The 22,770-nt window shown below is 38.5% G+C and overlaps 1 protein-coding gene across 1 annotated transcript in view; it reads right to left on the bottom strand.

Moving 5' to 3' along the window:
* The window catches only part of PLCB1 (phospholipase C beta 1), a 227,329-nt gene that overhangs the window by 34,719 nt on the left and 169,840 nt on the right, over window positions 1-22,770 (bottom strand). Inside the window, exons 11-19 of the mRNA XM_053460832.1 lie at window positions 22,330-22,487; window positions 20,734-20,816; window positions 18,965-19,049; window positions 18,462-18,639; window positions 11,396-11,469; window positions 8,255-8,351; window positions 1,775-1,859; window positions 1,121-1,245; window positions 34-188 (exon numbers count right to left, since the gene is read on the bottom strand). Of these exons, the coding sequence (XP_053316807.1) occupies window positions 34-188; window positions 1,121-1,245; window positions 1,775-1,859; window positions 8,255-8,351; window positions 11,396-11,469; window positions 18,462-18,639; window positions 18,965-19,049; window positions 20,734-20,816; window positions 22,330-22,487 (1,040 nt within the window). The remainder of the gene's footprint in view (window positions 1-33; window positions 189-1,120; window positions 1,246-1,774; window positions 1,860-8,254; window positions 8,352-11,395; window positions 11,470-18,461; window positions 18,640-18,964; window positions 19,050-20,733; window positions 20,817-22,329; window positions 22,488-22,770) is intronic.

Below are 22,770 nucleotides of genomic sequence, written 5' to 3'. Positions count from 1 at the left end.
TGAAACCACTGTAAACATAATGGAAATCTATACCTTTACGGAAAGCGTGTTTGCAACAATGCCATCTACTGTTGATTCAGTAAACGGATCAAAATGCTTGTCAGGTCTTCTCATAAACTCTGGCTTGAGTCTGTATCCACACTTGCCATTGTACTCATACATCCCCATATTCAGTTGCATAGAGAAATCTGTAAAATGAGAAGAACATTTGGGCACCATGCAGAAGCTCCAGAACCTACCGAACGTTACAAATTACAATACAGTAATGTGTCTGGTTTTAAGGCTCTTTCGCCGTTAACCTTTTATAAAAGTATTTCGTTTTTGGATATGAAGCTTGGATAGAGGGTTTAAATCCTGATGTTTAAGCTAATTTGATATAATATTCTGAGTGGGGACAGCAGTGAAGATCGTTTGATCCCTCTATTATTCCAGAAGACATTGACACGAACAAACAGAAAATGCACGCGGACAGAAACAAACTCTGTTAAAAGGCAACTGAAAGTCCAAGAGGTCCATTTACCTACGGCTAGCTACAGGTTTAGTACCTGAAGAGTGTGGTTTATCAAAACAACAATGCTACAGATCGTATACTTAAAGCTTTAAAACACATCTTTATTTTATTTCCCCCAAAAACATATTAAGTGTAAGACATACTTTGTTAACCAACCTACCGCTCATACATTTTCCAATCAAAGAAAACCCTTTGTAAAAATCTAATATTCAAGGCTTGTGATGTAGCATCCAGAAATAATCATCTTTTCCACTAAGTACTTTGGAATTTTCTTAATTATTCATGATAAAGCTTTGAATCTAGGTCACAAAATCATAGAGGAATCTAACAAATATATAAATATTCTATAATATATATGTTTTTCTTTACGGGTCTACAAATGGTCAACCCTAAATCACTCTATTTCATTTTATGCCATATCATTGTAATATAATTACCCCTAGCATTGCTCCAATCATGAAAGGCATTTGAGTATAAGCCGTGAACATTGCGCAATAATTGTTGTTATGTGCGTTGTGTCTTTTTATTTGGTGTCGTACATTTAACGAACATCTAATACATCTAAAGTATACAGGACTGCAGTCATAGAGAATAATAAGTAGTCCTTACCTATTGTTTGGAAGTTAAGAGCCACCATCTGACAGCCAGCGTTCCAAAACACCTGAGGCATGTAATTTGAGGAATCTACGCGCGTTCCTTTAGGATATATCCGGCTGAGCTGCATTTTGTTATATCTGGGAGGCAGCAGTTAAGTCATTTTTAATCGTGAATATTTTATATTTGTGCCTACAACCTAGATATAGTGTGGGGTTTATTTCACTCAGTATAACACAGCTGAATATTTAGGTTAACAGGGTTTTTGCACCAGAAGGAGATCCGTGGCAGAACTAGCATCAAAGCAACTTAAGGGGTAGGAATAATCAGGCAGATGGTGAAACAGCTCCTTCTAGTGGCAAATAATTATATAGCACCGTAAAGTAATTGCTTAGTTCAGCACTTATTTCTATTGCGCAACCTTCTATGTAATGACCTTGAGGTAGCTGAACTGTTGGGAGCTGATTTTGGCTCAGTAATGACACATTCTGGACACCTTCAAAAATATATTATTATTGCAAAGGTAAAGAAATATAGGTATTTAATTTGCATTAAGAATACAAATACCCCCAAAGCCTCCTTAATTAAATTGCTGCCATAAACTAGCTTATGAAGCAATAGGAAATAAACCGTCCGCTTGGAAATAGAAATCGCCAAAAAAAAGGATTCTCAACAAATTCCACTGGAGACTTTGTAAGCTGCTCGAGACCTTTCGTTTCCACAAAGGAGGACATTTCAAAACTCTTGTTCCTTTCTGCAAAAAAAGAGCAACGCAAAATTTAGACATGATTGTTTATAAAGATTTTACCTGGGTATTTACAATCATAAAAGAGATGATTAAGACAGGTGCTTCTTATCACTAATATGCAGCTTTAGGTCCAATTTGTTCCAAACGTTCTCTAAATGTTCTAATGTTTAAGGTTTGCGCAAGCACTTTAATTGTCAGTTATTGATTTATGAAGAAGATGCAGGCGAACTAATGCCTTATAGGATAATTAAGTGAGAAGGGTCATGGCTTTTTACTGTGCTGTAAACTAGATCATAAAGCAGTCATACTCTTTTGCTAATTGAAGGTTTTATTTAAAAAAATAATAATTATATATATATATATATATAATGTAACCATAATGTTCGATTTTTCATACATGTAACTATTCTATCCTTCTTCGCCATATTATCAAACAATACCAATATCTAACAATTTAGAATAAAAGACATACATTTTAGGACAAAGTCAGAATGCATGGAGTTTTCTTTTCCACCAAAACATGTGTTTTGGGGGACACAGTGGATTTTAATTTAAACTGATGTTCCAAGACAAGATTTTTGTACTTTGGTAAGTGTCATATCTTTATTGGCTAACTTAAGTATAGTTGATTGCAAGCTTTAAAGACAATCTAGGGCTCACAGACTGTTGTAAGATACGCCTTATAGAGAGTCTCAAGCCAAAGAGTCTTAATAAGCATTTTTTCCAGTAGTCTGCTTTGTGTTTGTATTACTCTTTTGCAGTTTCTGCATGACTCTATAATCATTACAATGCACTGCACACTCATCAATCCCATCCATTATTGCCAAAATATCCCCCGGGAGTTCAATCTAAACCAATCTAATGCAGTTACACAAGAGCAGAGCTATGAAATACCGTATATCATCATGCGCAGCCTGAAAAGACATCTATGCAGACTAATCTTGCAGGAATGCTGATGAGTGAATAGCCGGTGGAATCCTTTGTACATACACATGCTTCTCACTCGCATTTTGTTTATGCCAGATAATGACAGGTACAAACCAGGCACTGGCTCTGCTCTACTAAGAGCCTTTCCCAAGTCATCGTAACCCAGACATAAAACAGACGCAGGCTGAAAACATCGCTTAAGTATTCATAATCTACAACATTGAAGTGTCCAGTTGGTGTCATTGTACTCTTTTAGCACTGATGAACAATGTGTCAAAACACTGAGATAAAATACTCCAAATAAGTATATAAGAGTATTTACTCAGTGCTGAAAACGCCATACATTTTGTAACTGATTTAACTGTGTTGCTTCGTTATGATGTAATAGAGGGAAATTCGGTCGGTGTTGTCTTCCTGTTATTCCTGATGTAAAGACTCAAACCTTAAACACTCCTTGGTTTCGTCTTAGATTCAGAATACTCATATGCTTCTTCCATGCATGTTTCATTTACCACACTTTATTCATTTCTACCACTTCTGCTAGGAAGCTGTTCCACTCATCAACCACCCAGCAAAGTCAAAATTATATATTATATATTTTGACAAAAACTCTGTAATACCACCCGCCATTATGATATTGGCACAAGTGTACACTAGGGTGTTTGTGTGTAAGGGCAAGCATGCACTTTATTATGTGCAAGGGCAAACATCAATACAAGGGCAGGCATATAGTATTTTGTGTATGGGCAAGCATGTATACATGTGCATATGTATGAGTAGGGATGTGTGTGTAAAGGCATGCATGTATATGTGTGTATGTAAGGGTAAGAGTGTGTAAGGGTAAGTATGTGTTAGGGTGCTTGTGTGTAAGAGCAAGTGTCTGTGCCCATAGTACTGGGGTGCAGAATATGATGATCAATCAATAATAATAAGGGTAATACATGTGTTTGTACAGGCAAGCATGTATACATGTGTGTATGGGCACGCATGTATATATGTATGCTGTAAGTATGGGCAGGCATTTGTGTGTATGGAAAACTGTGTGTATGTTAGGGTCAAAGTGTAAGTGTGTGTTAAGGTGCTTGTGCGAAAGGGCGAGGGTGTGTGTGTAAGATGAAGGATGTAGGACTATTACACATTGTTTTTCAGGATATCTCCAGCAGTGTTTCCTTTTTGCATGAAATATCATAAAGTTAACCAATTCAGTGAAAAATGTATTGCAACTCTGAAAAAATGCAGTGTGTGTAAGGACAAGCGTGTTTGCGAGAAAACATGTGTATGTGTGTAGTGTATGGGCAGACGTGTATGTAAAAAAGTTTTCAGCAACCGCTCGGCGCCCTTCTGTTTCCTCCACTCCCTGCTACCGCCCTGACTGCGGCGGTGGGAGCGCGAGGGCTCTTTCTTGGTCAGCGAGAAAGAGGCCTCACGCCCCCACCGCATTTATCAAATACCTACACATTTTCTTACCCTGGAAACATTTTACCAAACAGTGGAATATTTAATTATTTGGCGTTTGGTAGTAGAACCGAGGTTTCTTAGTGAAAATTTAAACATGTTAAGCTCAACTGCATCTTTGCGCAGTCACTCGAAGTCCTATGGAATTAGTGTTGAGTCCTAATAGCCGAGCACTCAGATTTTGGGGTCTCTTTAGAGCGTCGATCAAGAAGAACTATCTTTCAACTGTGCCCGTGAGTGGTCTTGCCAATGACAGGAGTAGACCACCAATGTCCAGCAAAAAAGGGTTTGGCAAGCCCACAACAACCTCAGGCACCTGCAAGCAGCCATCAACTATGTATATGCTGATGACAACACAACTTGTTGCCCCAAAGTCTCTTTTGAGCTATTTACCCTCCCATTGCTTCTTCTTTCAAGATCCAGACAAGAGGTTTACAATGCCTATACAGGATCATACGCTATGTCAGGATCCTCAATCTTCAGATCCTAGCCTAGTCTACAACCTTTGCTGGGGAACACTTCCACTTATCAACCACTTTGTCAATAAAATAAAACTGAAATCACTACATATAAATTAAATTATACCTGGGGTAAATTGATGTCCTTATCATAAAATGAGGCCTGATATGAATTGTTTTTTAGGTTAAATTGCCTGTTCATGACCTAATTTTCCCCAGCCCTTTTTATTTGGACCCAGCGGTAGATTGAATCTCAGACATTGCTGCCCCCTGGTGGATAATAAAATACAATTCAAATCTTCTCGGAAACATACGTCACTGGGACCATACTAGAACCTGTGCTGTGAAGGAGATGAAGACCATGTGTCTTTGAACGAAGATGGGTTACAATGTATACAGGGGATGTCATAGTTTCTTATAAGCCAAATAAAGATGCCAGTAAACTTTTTCTATGCTTTACCCCTGTAGGGCGACAGCGGAGGCTACTGATGTGCATAAACCTGGAGAGCTCCACGTACCATGTAATCGGAGTGACAAGCTGGGGCCAGGGCTGCGCCAAGTAAAAAAGGCCAGGAATATATTCCAACACACAGCACTACCTCGAGTGGATCCTGAGTAAGATTGGAACCCCGACTCCTGAGCAGACTAAAGCGGCCGTCACCCTAAGCTTTGTGAGTGTTTTAGCACCTACACTACCGCCAGCCATGACTGCCTCTTCATTGCCTCCACTGCGCCGCGAAACACCACAGCCACAGCAGCCTACATCTAAGGGGCAGCCTGCAGAGCTTACAACCAAGAGGCAGCCACCAAAGAAGGAGAGTAAGCCCAATGTCATCTGTAAACTTAAGCAGCTCTATGCCAAGAGGACATCTACCCAACGGCAGCCCACCAAAGCTCTCCAGAAGATAATTGCCAGCAAACGCCTTTCATCTTAAGAAGAAACTGTTGAATTGTTAGTAAGTTATAAGATAGTTGTTAGTTATAAGATACTTATTAGATAAGTTACCAGCTTGTCACATCTACCAAAACCGTATTCCATCTCAGTAAATCATTGCGGGTCCTGTTCAATTAAATGGAATTAAACATCTTTCCATTCACAATTTGCGTGGTCAGTGTGATCAATCATGATGGGGGGATGTAGTCTATTTAGCCATAGAGTGTACTTTAGTAGCCACACATGCTGCTTCTTGTGACCCAGTTTAGCTGAGTTGGACTTTGCGTCTCGACTCATTTGTCATCCGGACTCAACCTACCCCTGGTGCATTTGGTCTTTTTCAAATAAAATATATAATTTAGTTCATTTATTAAATTCCTAAACATTTTCTTACCCTGGAAAGTTCACTGGAATCAGTGGCTTATTTATAGGGGGGCTTGCGGTGAGGCTGCCCGAAAGCAAGGGGGCGCTGACACCAAGGCCAGGGACACACCTAGGCAGAAGGGAGCGGAGGAGAGATAGCGGGCGCAAATTAAAAAGTTTTCAGCAACCTCTTGTCGCGCCCCTCCACTCCCTGCTACCACCTACCTCTGTGTCTCTTTATCGGTCACGGTGCTGGCATTTGTCGGTGAGCTCAGCAGTGAAGCAGCGTGACAGAGCAGCGAGAAAGAGCCCTTGCGCATCCCTCCGCATGTATTCAGCAGAGAAAGTGAACTACAAAGGGGGAGGGGTTAGATAGTGAGAAGGGGAGAGGGGAAAGATGGTGAGAAGGAGGAAACACTGAAAAAGGTAGCTAGTGAGAAAGGAGGTTAGTAAGAATATTGAAATAAAGAATGACAATGAGTAAGAGAATGAATAATTAATGTGATGAATTAAGTGAATGAGTGAGAGAATGAATTAATGTGTAGATGAATTGGTGAACGAATGAGAAAGTTAATTAATAGATGTGTAGATAAATTGTGTAAATGAGTGAGAGAATTAATGAATTAATGTGTGGATGAATTGTGTGAATGAATGAGAGAATGAGTGAATTAATGTGTGGATGAATTGTGTGAATGAATTAGTGAATTAATGTGTGGATGCATTTCTTAATTTTTTTTGCATTAATGTATATGTTTAAATGATTTGTGTGAATGAGTGAGAGAATGAATGAATTAATGTGTGGATGAATTGTGTGTATGAATGAGAGAGTTAGTAAATTAATGTGTGGATGAATGTCTTGAATGATGTTTAAAAATGCATTCATGAATATGTGTATATTATCTGTGTGAATGGGAGAACTACCTGATTGTGTGAATGAAAGAGTAAATGAGTGAGTGACTGTATAAGTGTTTGTGTGTATCATAGATGTATAAGTAATTTTGAAAAAAAGGCAAAGATCGCATAAGCAGGGTGTTTGAGCCTTGGGGACCAAGATGGCATAGGCAGGGTGTTTATGGGACAAAGATGGCATAGGCAGGGTGTTTATGGGACAAAGATGGCACATGGCAGGCTTTTTGGGGGCAAAGATGTCTTACACTGGGCTGTTTGGGGGACTAAGATGGCTTGTGCTGGTCTGTTTGGGAACAAATATGTCTCACGCTCGGCTGTTTGGGGAAAAAGTTTGCTCAGGCTGGGCTGTTTGGGGACAAAGATGGCAAGTCCTATGTGTGTAATCTGGGTGCTGGTCAGGTTCTATGTGGGCAATGTGGACACCAGGGCTGGCTTTGGGGTGTGCAACCTGTGATCTATGCATGTAGGGGGGTTATCTATACATTTAATGCTGAGTTTACATGTGATTTCCAATTGATCTATACCTGCAAATCTGGGTTTCTGAGTTATTCTGTTGATCTATATCTGCTATGCTATGTTTCCATACATCATTTATGTATACCTGCAAATACAGGGTTTAAATGTCTAATTCAGTTGACCCAGGCCTGCGGGGTTGTTATTTGATCTATACCTTCAGTGCTGAGTTTAAATGAGACGTTTAGTTGATCTATATCTGCAAAGCTTGGTTTGTGTGTTACTCTGTTGAGCTATACCTGCTATGCTATGTTTCCATACATTGTTATTGTATACAGTTCAGTATTTTCAATTGATCTATACATGCAAAGTTGGGTTTGTGTGTTATTCTGTTGAGCTATACCTGCTATGCTGTGTTCCCATACATTATGTATACCTGCAAATACAGGGTTTGTATGTCTTATTCAGTTGAAGAAGGAAAAGTGACTTGCGACAAAGGGATTCTGGCGATGATTACGGGGAAAGGACCTGTCAAAGTCACAGTTGGGTCAGAAGGAGGGAAGACTGCACCGACTCTCACAGTGTTCCGCTAATCTGCAGTCGGGGGGGGGGGGGCGGGGTGCAAAAAATGTTTCTGCCCCGTGCCACTGCAACTCTGGTTACGCCACTGGATGTCAGCATCATGCCACGTAACATGGTCACAGAAGATTATGCGTGAAAACAGCCCTTTTCAGTGAAACTTTTCACAAAGTAGAAAATAACATTTTCTGCCATTTTTAAAATATGGGCAACACAACTATGCTCTTTAAAGCACAGAAAAAGTAAGCATATTTCTCATCAAGATATGTAACTAAACACAGTCTAAATCATTTTAAGAAATCTGAAATTATTTTTTCACTCACTATTTGATACTTCAAAAGACTCAAACTTTACTGGCTGAATGTAGTTAACCAGGTTAGACATCTCTTCTGTGGCGCTAGCTTCTTTTCCAGCAGTGCCCTGCAGACAAAATCATACAGCGTCATTAATAATGCAAATCTATCCATACATTAATCTAACTCCCTTATATGAAAGTTACATACACATAAGTGAGAAATTATTGAAATTAAATGGCTGATAAAACAAAAATGATGATTCCCAAAGAGACATTTTTCTGGGATTTTTTGGCTTAAGGCGATAGTAACTAAAGCGCCAAACCCTATCTGGTTCTGCATAATACATTATGGGTTCACATATTTGTTCCCTGCAGCTTTATTGCTTTAAAATATATCTCTGTTTATGTTACACTTCAGGACCCACAAGATATTAAAATACATTTAAGTTGTCCACTTGAGCTGCCTGAAAGCAATGCACCTGTGCCCCCTTCCACAACCAGAAGTGACATCTGTTATAGCTCTGCTTAATCACTAGTGGACTCCATCTCACATTCTCCGTTTCTTCAAGTCCAGTTTATCATTAAAATAATCAAATTATAACTATATAATATAACGCATGTAAATGACGGTTTCATTGTTAAAAAAAAAAAAAAAACTAGCCCATATATAACAGGCAAAGAAGAGTCCACTGTAATTTGCAGAACTCCTGCAAGGTCCAAACATCTCCAGATTTTGCTCAGACAATTTGTACAGTCGTGGCCAAAAGTTTTGGGAATGACACAAGTATTGGTCTTCACAAAGTTTGCTGCTTCAGTGTTCTTAGATATTTTTGTCAGATGTACAGTAACTATGGTATACTGAAGTATAATTACAAGCATTTCATAAATGTCAAAGGCTTTTATTGACAGTTACATTAAGTTTATGGAAAGAGTCAATATTTGCCGTGTTGACCCCTCTTTTTCAAGACCTCTGCAGTCCGCCGCGGCATGCTGTCAACTTTTGGGCCACATCCTGACTAATGGCAATCAGCATAACAGAGTGATCTCGAGCCTTGTCCATGTCATCACTCTCACCTGTGTTAACGAGAGAATCACTGACATGATGTCAGCTGGTCCTTTTGGGGCAGCGCTAAAATGCAGTGGAAATGTATTTTTGGATTAAGTTAATTTCCATGGCAAAGAGGGACTTTGCAATTGGTTGATCACTCTTCAAAACATTCTGGAGTATATCCAAATTGCAGCAGACTTAGTGAAAACGTATATTTGAGTTATTCTCAAAACTTTTGGTCACAACTATATTCTAAGCCATGAGAAGAAAGACAGCAACTTTGGTACAGCTAATACTTTTATTAACTAACCAAATTGCATTAGATTGCAGGCTTTTGAGACTACTTAGGTCCCTTCCTCAGACAAACAGCCCATGTAGGGCCAATGGTAAAGGCACAGCTTGATGTTTGTGTGTCCAATATGGAAATGTTATAACTTCTACCCCTCCAGCCCTCTGAACAAGGCATGGCAGTAGACGGACACAGGGGTAAATATTGGGTCTTTTTTCTTCTTTTCATGTGATGATTGTTCAGCGATGGTACGAGTTGGACTTACAAGTCACTTTGCAACCTTCATCTCAGTAAAGTAAAAACATCTCCCGCAGGCGATGCAAACTACAGAATCTTTTGCCAACCCACAAGCACTGGCAGTAAATATAGACCCCCTCGTGTTTTGTCTAGTTTCTAAATCAACACAAACAACCAAAATTAGAAACACTTAACATTTCTTGCTTTATATCTTATTTTGTAAGAATACATAAAAAAAAGTTAAGCACTCTGAAAATGCATTAGTTTCTGAGCACAAATTTATTAACACTTTGAAATTAAAAACCCAGCCAAATTACTGTTTACATTCTGCACAACCCAAATCTGAGCCTTATTATCACCATTCTTTATTCGGAATGAAAAAGTAATATTCTCCTGCCTGTGTGTATATGAAGTATGTATTTAATTAGTAACAGTAAGTAGGCAGTGATGACTGTGCCTTGTGGATATAGGTTAACACAGATAAAGTACTCTATATCATGGCCAGTAGATGGCAGCCAAGAACTTTAAAGAATCCCAGCGCTAACACACCTGCGGCGATTCTTCTAATTATTATTTATTGGTTTATATAGCGCCATCATATTCCGTAGCGTTGTAAGTTCTTCTATTCAGACCTAGCCTTTCTTTTATGCTGGGCATATTTGATAGATGTGTTTTACAATATTGCATTTAAAACAGGAAAAATAGTCAAATATTTTACCTTCTGCTTAATGGGATTGTTTTCATGGTTTTAACATGCCCTTTTACCACCTAGTGTGACAATGACCCAACCACCTCGGTGCAGTGTAGTCAAAGAATATCTATCCAAAGAAATGTACACACTATTAATCTTTAATATATTTGTGAAGACCTGTGAGTAATTTATATATATATATATATATATATATATATATATATCCAAATAAAATGTACGCTCTGCCAGATGACCAGTCCAGGCCTGCTGATACCTATTTATCGGAGTAATGCATTTATAAGAAGAGTAGTGCATCTTATCCAGGCAATTAAAAAATATAAACACTTTTCAACTGTTCAAGTTACTTATTTAATAAGTGATCGTAAAGCTCTAGAACACTGTGATACACTCATACTCGGCAAGCTTTCTGAGCTAACCCTAGTTCCAAAGAGGAACTGCCCCCTCCCCACAGTGCCACACTTGGCAGCTATTCTGTAGAACAAATTAATGTATTTACTACTAGAGAAGTGACATAATTATATACCATACCATGTACCAATTCTATGAGTTGCTACATCTTTCGGACAACAGATTGTAGATCTTGGCAAAACACATTTTTCCAATATTCTTAATGCACTCGATACCCTAAGTGCCTTACTGGTTGCCAAGATCATTTACAAAATTCCTACAAAAATAATGTAGGTCCTACAAAAATAATGCCATTTTGAGATAGGTTGCACTGACATACACACAGATGTTTTGTTGCTCCAGCCCCTTTATCGATGCATCTACCCTTTAAAAATTACATATTTAAATGAATCAATTATTATTATGATTACCATAATGGTTTCATGAAAAATATAATGTATGATTTTGGAACTGAAGGGACACAAAAGAATCTTACTTCATCCATGGAAGATTTCTTACAGTCATCATCATCGTCATCATCATCTTCCTCACTCTCGATTTCTGCTTCCCCTGGAAAATATATACGTGTTTTATAAGGATTTTTTTACCATGTTATCATAAATAATAATATTATTCTAGTGGCCCTTGTACTGAAACATGATGCAATATTAACACAAATATTCAAATATTTACATATTCGCAGCCTTCGTGTTCTTGTATGAGCTGATGTTTATGTATTAACATTGTTGAACATTGTCGAATTAGACTCCGTAATTTCATTATGATGGTAACTTATTTATACACTTGCACTGCTTGTGCCACAATGAGGAGAATGAGGAGATAATGGAAAGTCACCTCACTCCAACTGATAAACTGACCTTCTGCTCATTTTTGTGGAAACATAAAAAAATATTGCCAAACGTCCAAAATGTACTTGTAAAATTTAGAAACACAAAAGGTTTCTTAGTTATTAAGGTTTTGAAAACAAAATCTAAATAAGGGAAATGCAACCTCCCCTCCACAAGGATAGGCAAAGTGTTTGTACAAGGGCACCAGTCTCCATGGCAAGGCTTGTGAAGGTCCATAGAACATCATTAAATTGTCCACCACAGACACCAGTAAATGTCCAGCATGAGAAATGTTGGTGCCACCCCTGCCCCCCAACACCCCATTTCCAGCTAGTCAACCATGCCCACAAGAGTAGTGACGAAAAACAACTTCTATAGGCAATCTCATGAAACCCTTGATAAAACCCTATTTATCTAAATATGCAATAAGTACCTGAACTGCATCATATTAGAATTATCATGTGTAATAAATGCATTTCTGAAAGGTATAAAATAATGCCTACCAATCCCATCTACCCAAAGGAGTTGAATGATTAGGGTTAGTAGATATTACAACCGTCTCTGGTCAAGGGTTTTTAACCACTGGGCCAACTAATATCTATATGTGACTAATTAGTAATCAGTGAATAGAACCAACAGGGATTTATGTGTATGATGTGTATGATGTGTGCACAAAGGCAGGTGTGGCGAGTGTGCGGCGTCCTGTAACCGAGTTGCACCAAAGACAGAGCTCTGCGTGAGGTAAGAGGGAAGGGGAGGAAAGAAGAGGACAGGGAGGCAGAGCTTTATGAGGACCACGGATGATCCTAGGAGTTGAGAGAGGGATAGTGTGTATGCATCTGTATAGTGATAGAGTGAGTGTGTGTTAGTGTTTGGTCTAGGAGAGAATTAAAGTGTGTGTTACGGCATGGTGTTAGTGTGTGTGAACAAATGGGTATGTGCATATATTTAAAGGTATCGTCTGTGTTAGTTACAGGGGAGACATCAAAGAGTCTTAAGGTAAGTTTTAATAGTTCACAGATTGGAAATCACTGCCAACTTCGGTAAATTCTTTGGTCTGAAATTCAGCACTGCTATACTGCCCATTTATCTCTAATATTTACACTTACTCAGTGGAATTAGAATGACAAAGTAACACGAACAGCTGCTTTGGCAAAAAACGAGAAACTAAGTGTAGGACTATTTGTGCCAAAAACTCAAGACATATGAAATGTGCATTGTATTACCGACCTCTTGAGCAATAGGCATTTAATAAATAAATCATAGTTACAAATGTTTATTTGATTCTAAGAAAGTTTAGTTTTCAGCCTGTCATATAATTCTGAAAAGATATAAACAGTAAGGCAATTGTTATCCTTTTGGTTCTTAAGCAGCGCTAGCGGAGTAGCAATCATTGGGATCTATTCACTAAACTGTGAGTGCTTGAGAGTTGGCAAACTCGAGTTGGGCAAAAGTCCAACTGGCAAATTCACACATTTACACGTATCCCCCCCCTTCAAAAAAAAAACTCTTAACATACTCCCCTACTTAACAGTGGGGGGGGGGAAGCAGATTCATTTACCTTGGGGGTTGGAAGGCGACTTCCCTCAACATATTTGATTTTTAAATATTCTTATTTTTAAAATACTGAATTTTCCTACTATTGCTACAACCAGTAAAAACGTTAAGAACAATAGTAACAGCAAAAAAAACACAGATAATCATAATGTTGTATTGAAAATATCTGTAGACCAGAGGATGGCGCTATCGCCCAGCTTTGGTTTGTCTTAAGACAGACGCTTGTCTCTGAAGACAGAATTAGTGACTGGCATCTGTTTATTTCCTGACACCTTAAATCACTTTTACAGTCCTACTATACACTATGCAGTATTTGATGTATAATACGGATATTTGGCGACAAGTGCATTGTTGCCGTTGCCTTTAAAATACAAATAATGAGAGCAGTGAAAAACCTAAATGTTCCCGTTCCCAAAGGCAGCTGCTTCCCAGTGTGCGCTATAAGCATTCACGCAGCTTTTTAATATGTGCTCATAACACTAACTTCGTTTGGAAATGGAATGTACCTCTAGGCTCTATTTATGAAAAAGTCCATTTATACAGAAAGATAAACACTTGTGTTTATTTGTTTTGTATTTCTTAAAGTGTCTGGATGGAATTGCCTGGTTTTTAAATGTAAAAAATAAGAGAGAGGTCAAATTCCAGTTTCACCAGAGGCCGTTCATTTGGTGCCCAGTTGGTACGAAAAGTATTTTTCCTGCAACCGCAATTCATTTCCGCATCGTCCGCCCTCCCCTCTGGTCCACTAAGATCCCAATGCCAGGAGTGCTAAGTGATCTGGTGTGAACTACAGCAATAGCCAATCATTAGTCCTTTTCACTGGCTGCCATTCAGCTTAACTGGTTGTTCAGGTTGTGGCACTGGAAGAGAATGTGACCAACTGGCACCACTTTTCATGAGAGCAGTCCCCCAGTGCGCCTAATCTTCTGGCCCTTTAGGCAAATGCAGAGCTGGCCAGTTTGCAAGTCTACTCCTGAGTTTTCTATCAAGAAATTAATTGGTTTCTGGAAAAATTAGATATTTTATTTACGATACATGTATTTATATTTCATTGCAAGGTTTGGAGAATGTGGGACATTCTAGATTTTCCGGCACTGCCCCACGCAGCTGCTACACTGTCACTCTTTCTCAGGCAATGGGGATTATGAGGCTGTCAGGAGATCCTCTGATGGCCCCTGAGTGGCCCAGGAAGGTCTGTACAGCACAGGCCTCCATGGAAGCTCCCACATGGCCACCTTGCAACACTCTGAAGATTAGCTCCGAAAATAGTGGGCAGGTGGTCCCTGATTTGGACACCTGAATTGGTGGAAGGTATAAAACTAGGAAGATCTGAAGGATGTTTTCCACTCAGCTCATTGAGACTTTTGTGCCCAGGTTCTATTGGTCCTTGAAATTGTTCCCAAAAATTATCTTCCGACAGTAAAGTATTTTTTAAAAGCTTTTTTTTCCTCTTAAATGCAATTAAAGCAATACGCCATAGTCTATAGCACTATAAATAATTCACACCAAACCTGTTATTTTATATAATGCTACCCTTAAGAATGACAAAATGACAGTCAAAATTGGATTTGTGATGCTTGTTTCTGATTGTACGGAAACATCCAGTGTAGACGTCATGCTCCTTCGCTATAAATTGCGAACTAACTATAACTTAATTTTACCATGGATTGCATGGAATTTATTAGGTAGTAAATTAGCACATGCCACTATGCAGGTTAACGGCTAAAGTACTTTTGGTTCCCGAAGCAAAGTAGATTATGGCCCCTCAGTTGCTGTCTGCACTGTGGAAGGAATTGCCTCCATTAGGGTAAGACATTGTACATTGCCTGGGCAGGCTGGGCTTCCATGAAGATATGTTTTATCCACCAGAGACAGCCATGACCCCTATGCATCTTGATGTGTTAAGTGTGATGAATATAAAGCTGATGAGCTATTGGAAAACCAATAGTGGTCAATAACAAATGTCTTTAAATTCATCACTTAAGTTCAAATATACATTTATTGGGCTATGAAAATCACCAGAATGGTTCAACTCCACTGAATATTGATTCCACTTTAACCTCTGTATTTATGACTTGGCAGCCGCAAATACTAAACATGTCATCCCTTAGGCCATGAAATGCAGACATAACAGTCACATTTTGTAAAGAAATCTTAAAACGTATTTAGGAATCATTTTCCTCATTTCTTTACATTACACAAAAGACTTACTGGCGTTTCCATTTCTATTCTATAATTCCATAATAATGAAAAGAAAGCCTAGCCTGTTTTGGTTTGGCGGGATCACTTGTATGCTTTGCGTATTTCTGTGATGCAGCTTTACACTGTCTTCTCTGTGATCGGTGCACACACGGGTGGAAGCAGACTTTTACTTCCCTATTATTAATTAGCTTTGAGTATTTTCCCATCTTTACTCTCTCACATGAAAACATGAAAGGGAGTGGTTTTGTTCTTTGAGAGCAAGCTGTTTTGGGAAAGCAAGTCTGCATATATATTCCAATACATTGGCAGAAATTCTGGAAGAACCTGACGGACTTGTTTTAAGGACATACACACCTCAACATCTCAGGTCTCCAAATCGGGACACCTATGTTGGGGTGTGTGGCTACAGGTGGAGAGGGGCACCAGGAGGGCCACTGCATATCCACTGCAGAGCATCATGAGGTAGCCACATGGAAGCCGCAATGGCAGACCTACATTAGATTTGCACATTTCTAGGTTGCAAATTTCTGCCCTGAAAATTGGGACAGTCCCCCAGTAATTGGGACACTTGGGAACATATGCATAGGTGATACACACTAGGGCATTTTTCACATTAGGAAAAGCTTTAAGTGTATTCCAGGGTTCATCTGAAACCAAGGCTGATTTTCTAAAAGATACCAAAGCTCTACAGACTTACAATAAGCCTTGTTGTGGTTTATATCGTGGTATAGACAAACGGTCTCCTGCAAAACAAATGTCTCCCCCCATCCGCTGTGAAGAACACAAAGCCATCTCTGTTACCCTATATCCCATAAAGGCATTGGTAAGGTTTACATAAGAATTCTTGAATGTTTTTCGTACACAAAACTTGTATTTTTTTATATCTTTTCCCTTTCAATATCCAAGTATAACATTTTATTACTTTATTTTGGCTAATCCTATCTGCAGGCATGCTGCCAACAGCCCAGAACAAGCAGAACAGGAGCCGTCATATCATCTTCCCAAAAGCTAGAACAAATTGCCTTTTTTTTTTTTTAATATATATTCACCTTTTAAAATTCATTTAATCTTAAGTGGGCTCCTGGAAGATGAAAGCAGGTTTTGCATGGCTGGAAGTGTGAGAAAAGGCAGTAATTTAATCCTTCTTAATATTGCATTTTCTCCTTCAACTAGACTGATACCATGAAAGTTAAATGCCTATACCTATATGAAAAAGAGTGTATTAGTCTTACTGCATAACCATGTATTGTTTGGGTTCACAAACAGATTTGAATTGTCTGTAATCTTTTTAAATATGCAATGACGCCTAGTAGAATTATCAGACTATTTGTTACAGTATTAACATTATATGTTAGCACACTGTGGCTGTTTCAATGAAATCCCATAGGCCAAGCCACATTGAGAACTCAGACCCTGGAAGATTTTTAATAGGATACCATAGGTAAACTATGCAGTGGAATGGGCAAACCTGAAAAAGAATGGAACTTGGCTCATGCATGGACTCTATAACTTCCTTGTCTGTCGTTTGGAGATTCCAGCTGACAAGCGGCAGTGGAGAAAATAATGTGAAAATTGGAATCATGGAAAAAATTGGTGTCTGTGGGGTATTTAGTCAAATGTCAATGGTTTTTGAATGGTATTCACTGGGTATGCACTGACCAAACCTTAGCACACAGATGTCCAGGGGAGGCGTTAAGTTGCTTAAGAGTCTCTTTTGGGTTAAAATGCAGTCCCAATGATTCAGCTCGTTGGTAAGCAATATAGCCATGAAAAATTAGATAGGACTCGCCAAACTAGTGGTACTTTGATGTAGTGGCCGGCTAAGCAACATATGGCCATATACTGTGACATAACCCCCAATAGTTATGCCTTAGATAGCTGTATCTTTAGGTATCTGTTCCATACACAACGAGGAGAACTCATTGATCATCTCAGCATTAAAGACGATTCAGGTTTCAAACAGTTATGTTATTTTCTCCGTATGCACTGATTGTAAGATGGTACAATGTAAGAGACTTAAATAATTCCAGTAGCTTAAGAAAAGATTAATTGTATTCTGCAGGTTATGTGGAGCTTGCTTTTAACTTATTTTCCCATAAAAAGATCTGTATAAAAGTTTTAGAAGCTGCACGGTACAAGGTCAACCTTCCTTAAAGACATCAAACTCCAACCGATATGGCTCATATTCCCAAATATATCTGAAATGCATATTTTTAAATCATTATTAATTTCTGGACTAAAAGTTAGATTTAATAAGCTTTTCCTGTTTGCCCATTCTTGTGGTATTTGCCTTGCGGAGCTGGATAATAGATGGTATTTTAAAATTTCCATCCCAGAATTGATTTTTTTTATATGGTACTGAATTTCATACATCTGGAAGCATTCTATGACAGCTACAAGCCTTCCTGCTTCGTTAGTCCCCTCTCCGATCAGTGACAGCCACCATAATGCCAGCCAAAAAACAAGTCTCACTAGGCCTGGAGACTTTGCTTAGCTAACATGTTATGTATGGAAATGTAGGTAGAATTTGGTAAACCCAGCAGTGCAGATGTTCCCTCTGAGATGAGCAGATAAGGAAGGGTTAAAGGATGACTCCTTAAAGGGTTAAAGGTTGACTCCTTATGAAGATTGTAAGCTCAGTAAGTCAAATTATGTCATATAGTACTTGTAATGTCCTGTCTACCCATTGTACAGCGCTATGAAATATGATGGTGCTATATAAAACAATAAGTAATAATAATAATAATACTCTAGAGCTACAACATTATTTCAAGACCTTTTTGCTATCAATTTCCAGTCGGCAATTACCCCATTTTTCCCGTTTACTTATTTTTTCTGGTATATACAATAATTGTTTTAATTTGTACAAAGGCATTTTTGTTAATTCATTTCTCTATTTTGACACGGCAATATTTCATAAATCCCCAAGCGTGTGTAACAACCCTATTGCCTCACCTGCTCCAGGGGATGATGGTTCAAACACGCTAGAGGTGTCACTGCACGCGGTGGATGCTTGTTCAGAGAGTTTCTTCTTAGCGCTCCTATTTGATGACTTGTGAGATTTCTTTTTATTCTTTATCAAAATTTTATACTTTAAATCCAAAGGGCTTGGAAGAGGAACTCCAGGCTCAAGCTACGGCATAAAAGACAAACATAGGTAGCAGGTTCATGTGCCCAAAATAGAATAATAAGCAACTAATAAGCAGATTATTCTATGCATGTTAAAATTTCCTTACTGTGTTAACATCTACCACTGATAGGCTGTTCCATTTAACTAAGACCCTTCCAGCAAGCCCCAATGGCACCCAAGTACAGCTATCAAAATGAGATATTATTGTAAGGCTTCGATCGACTAACTCCCCATGTACCTCTTGATGAGACAGCAGCCTGGCATTGTGCACAATTGTTTCTATGGACGTTCTAGATATATTTAACATGACTGAAGAAGTAAAACTTACTGGGTGCTTTTCTAATGTGTCCGTTAAAAGTCCATCTCCAAATATTTGTTTGCAGTATTCTGCCATCTTTGCTTGTTGCTTTGGTCTAAAAAATAAGATAATACAAATATACAGCACACCCGTTCAATGATTGTTAAGCTATATCACTCAATACACGGGGCGCAAAAGTATGCACTCACTTGTGATAACGGGCCTCAATAATTGACATAACTAAATAATATGCATCCAAATGAGATCACATGTATAGGTACACTGCTTATTATCTTCACGTAATTCTCCAGCTTGAAGTCCCAGAGCTTCCATACTACATTAAATGTTCATGAACTTCATTCTGTCACATTAGAAATATATACAGGCCCTGAAGAGGTCATCACGCTGGAGGCACCATGGTCTTTTGTCCAGCAGAGTGTGAGTAAGAGATAGAGTTTGACGTGAGTTGGCCTGGAGGGTATGGAAACATGTGTTTGCCCGTGGAGCACTCTGTGCTGACCACATACGACAGCGTGGTAGGCAGCTGTGCATAGCTGATCTGACAAAATCCTCAAGGGAACATCGAACTATCAATAGCTGTTAAAACATACTTCCTGGGAGAGTGCAGATGGATGGGGAAATTGTGCAATGGCACAGAGGATCTTACTAAGCCCTGAAGTCTATTACCATTGCCTTTTCGGTCTGCTGTCCCGCTGAAAGGATGATTGAAATGGCACGAGATGAAACTCCCAAGAGTAACCAAATATAGAGAAGTAACCTAGTTTTAACTTGGCAGCCTCCCGAATAATAATATATATATTAAAGAACAGAAGAGTCTGTCTCACCGGGGACTAAAACAACAGATGGGTGCATGGCAGATGAAATGAATAAACAATAACTGCTTGGGGGGCATTTAACAGCAAATGGCACAGCAACAAATATTTATTAGGGCTTAAAGGAACACTGATACTTCCTTTATTGTATTTAAATTACAGAAGCAAAGCCATGAAATAAAGTACGAAATCTCTTGGAATGACACTTTGGTTTCTTAAGAACTTTAATCCCATGAAACAGAAAGGCTATCTTTTGTTTTTTCTGTTCAATGGTAAATACATACATGTCTGCTGCCTAGTCCACCTACGTACTCTTTTTCTGTTATTTATGCATCCGTTTGTGTTAAATCTTTAGTGGAAAAATGTCATGTGTTTTGTGTGTGTTGTGTGTTTTGTGTGTTGTGTGTTTTGTGTGTGTTGTGTGTTTTGTGTGTGTTAAGTGTGGTGAGTGGAACATGCAGAATGCCGGTGATTTTGTTATGGAAGGGCTTATCTGTAAGGTAACACTTTTTGAACTGAACAACATGAGGCTTTTTCATATGCAAAGCACCTGGACTTTTTATTCCATCGCTCATGGAGAAAGAATTGATACACATCAGGCCTTGAAATATACATCACTCCTTTAGCGAATAAAATAGGAGTCATGTTAGTCTATGAAACGTATAATAAGCCCTTGATAAAGTATTAGGATCAGGTAGTATATATAAAATGTTGTAAACATGCAGTGTTAATGATGCGAGCAGTGACGCAGATTGCGAAACTAATTCTGAACACTTAGGGCAGGTTTTAAAAGCAAAAATAGTTGACCTGTCAGTTTTTTTAAAGATATGACGCAGATTATGGTTTAATTAAAAGGACACAATGAATACGTTTTACACACAAGGAAAAGGTATCCTAATCATTACTTTCTGATAAGACTGTTCGCCTAAAAGTACTGACAAATTATAAAACTGTCCAACAACTTACGAATCCACATGATTTTCAAAAGACAGGAGAATTGGGTACGGTGAGGTCTTAAATGCACATTCAGCAATGGCTTCTATAACTTCCTGAAATCAGAATAACATTTCAGAACTTCTCAAACACATTCTTCAAAACATTGTAATAAACAGGGGCCACCCAACCACAAGACCTCCAAATGGATGTCTATGTAGTCTATGCATAAAAGCATTGCCCAAGCTCAAAAGGAATTTGATATTGATAGGGTGGAATTTAGATAATATAGTATTAATCCAGGCTGATTAGTTTAATGGCTTTCTATTCCAAGACCCTAAACCATCTATACTGTATGCATTAAAGATGCTTAACTGTAACAGTACCTTTAATATGATTGCATTGACTTTACGTTGACTGGTGGAAACTTTGGATGGAAATCCATCACTGACTTTTAAGGGAAAGGTTACGGTCTGAAAGCCGCTCTAAAGAAGAACCTGTATTAAACAACTCTGAGAGTACTTTAACGCAATGGAGCTCCCAAATATCAAATGCGTTGAAGTCCATATGATGGCTATGGTGTTAACTACAGAAAGTTATGATAAACATTTGGAATACTGATCGGAAAAAAAGAACAAATAATGCATATAAGCTAACAAACCTAATTTGCTGTGAATCGTCACACTATATTCTGTATTAAATTAAACTATGGTGCTTATCGCTCATGGCTGAGCACTAATAAGCCTCTCAAATGGAGGAGAACATAGCAAATCCCTATTGTGTTCCAAACATGTATTTCAGACCTTCCAATTATAAGAGGCTTAAGAGTTACACTGCATTATGTGTCTTGAATTCTAGAAGTATTGTTTTCAGTTTTTTAAAGATAGCAATGTTCTGCTTCATGCTGCTTCAACAACATAAGGCATGACGAGAGATTTCCTACATTGTACACCTTTCGGTGATAAACCAATGTTTTCATTTTCCTACCAAGTTGAAATTGCAATCTGGTTTCTGATTTTCACGATGTTTCAAGGTTGTATTAGGTCATTATTAATAGCTATGACATTCTTAAGGATTCTGATACACAGGAAGTAAATGAGCAAACATTTAGACTCAAGAACAGAGAGGCTCAATCCCCACCTATGCTTTCGTTGAACTGGAGTAGGGGCTGTTCACCTGCCTTGGGAACTTGTCCCCAGAGGAAATTCTATTTTTTAAGCCAAGTAAAGTAAAATACAAGGCACTTTAATGAAGGGAGCTGGACGATGAGAAAGTATAAAATCAAAGGTTCTGAGAAATTTCTGCATACGTCTGTGCCAGTAGAAGAATAGAAAAGTATAGATAAGAAAAGAAGAGCGATAGAAGAAAGAAATAGCAGCTACTAACACCGATGAGCGGTTCCTGATGCTCTAAAGAAAATATATATATATATATATATGCAGTATAATAGATTGGTGGGATTTCTATCAAATATAGCTATGGTGATGGTCTTTACGGACAAGTCTAGAGAAACTAGTAGCATAGATCATAAACATAATGTTTACACTCCATTCTTCATCAAATGGATGAAAACACCTACAAGGCAACAGATGGCAACATTACTCATCTCCCGTTTTGCATGTGTCATACCTTAAAGGAGATTTCAGTGGTCATTGTAAATCCATGTGTAATAACTGGTTCTTCCTCGGCAGTTCTTCCTTTCCAGCAATCCAGCTCAACGCAACGGCAGCCTGCCAACAGGACTTGACGATACATCTCCACTGAAGAGTTACCAGCCAACTGCCCAGCTGTAAACATAACACACGGCCAAATTTACAGAATCTCTGATGCTCAAATGCATTTATTAGTAGTAACTGTGTGTATTATTACACATAAAAAACTATAATGAGATATTTGAAGTCAAAGATGGGGACATATGGAGATGGTTAAAAATATACTGTAAAAACTAGACTTCCTTTTGTATGCGCTGTCCACACGTGATAATCACTATTAACAGGAAATCTGACACTAAACTATAATTTGGGTAGGGATACAATTTTTATTACAGATTTTTTGTATGTAGCTAGGGAA

This window comes from Spea bombifrons, chromosome 3, assembly GCF_027358695.1.
Source record: "Spea bombifrons isolate aSpeBom1 chromosome 3, aSpeBom1.2.pri, whole genome shotgun sequence".
NCBI classification, from domain to species: domain Eukaryota; kingdom Metazoa; phylum Chordata; class Amphibia; order Anura; family Pelobatidae; genus Spea; species Spea bombifrons.
Note: the sequence above shows the minus strand (reverse complement) of the source record. Positions and strands in the feature narration are given on the sequence as shown.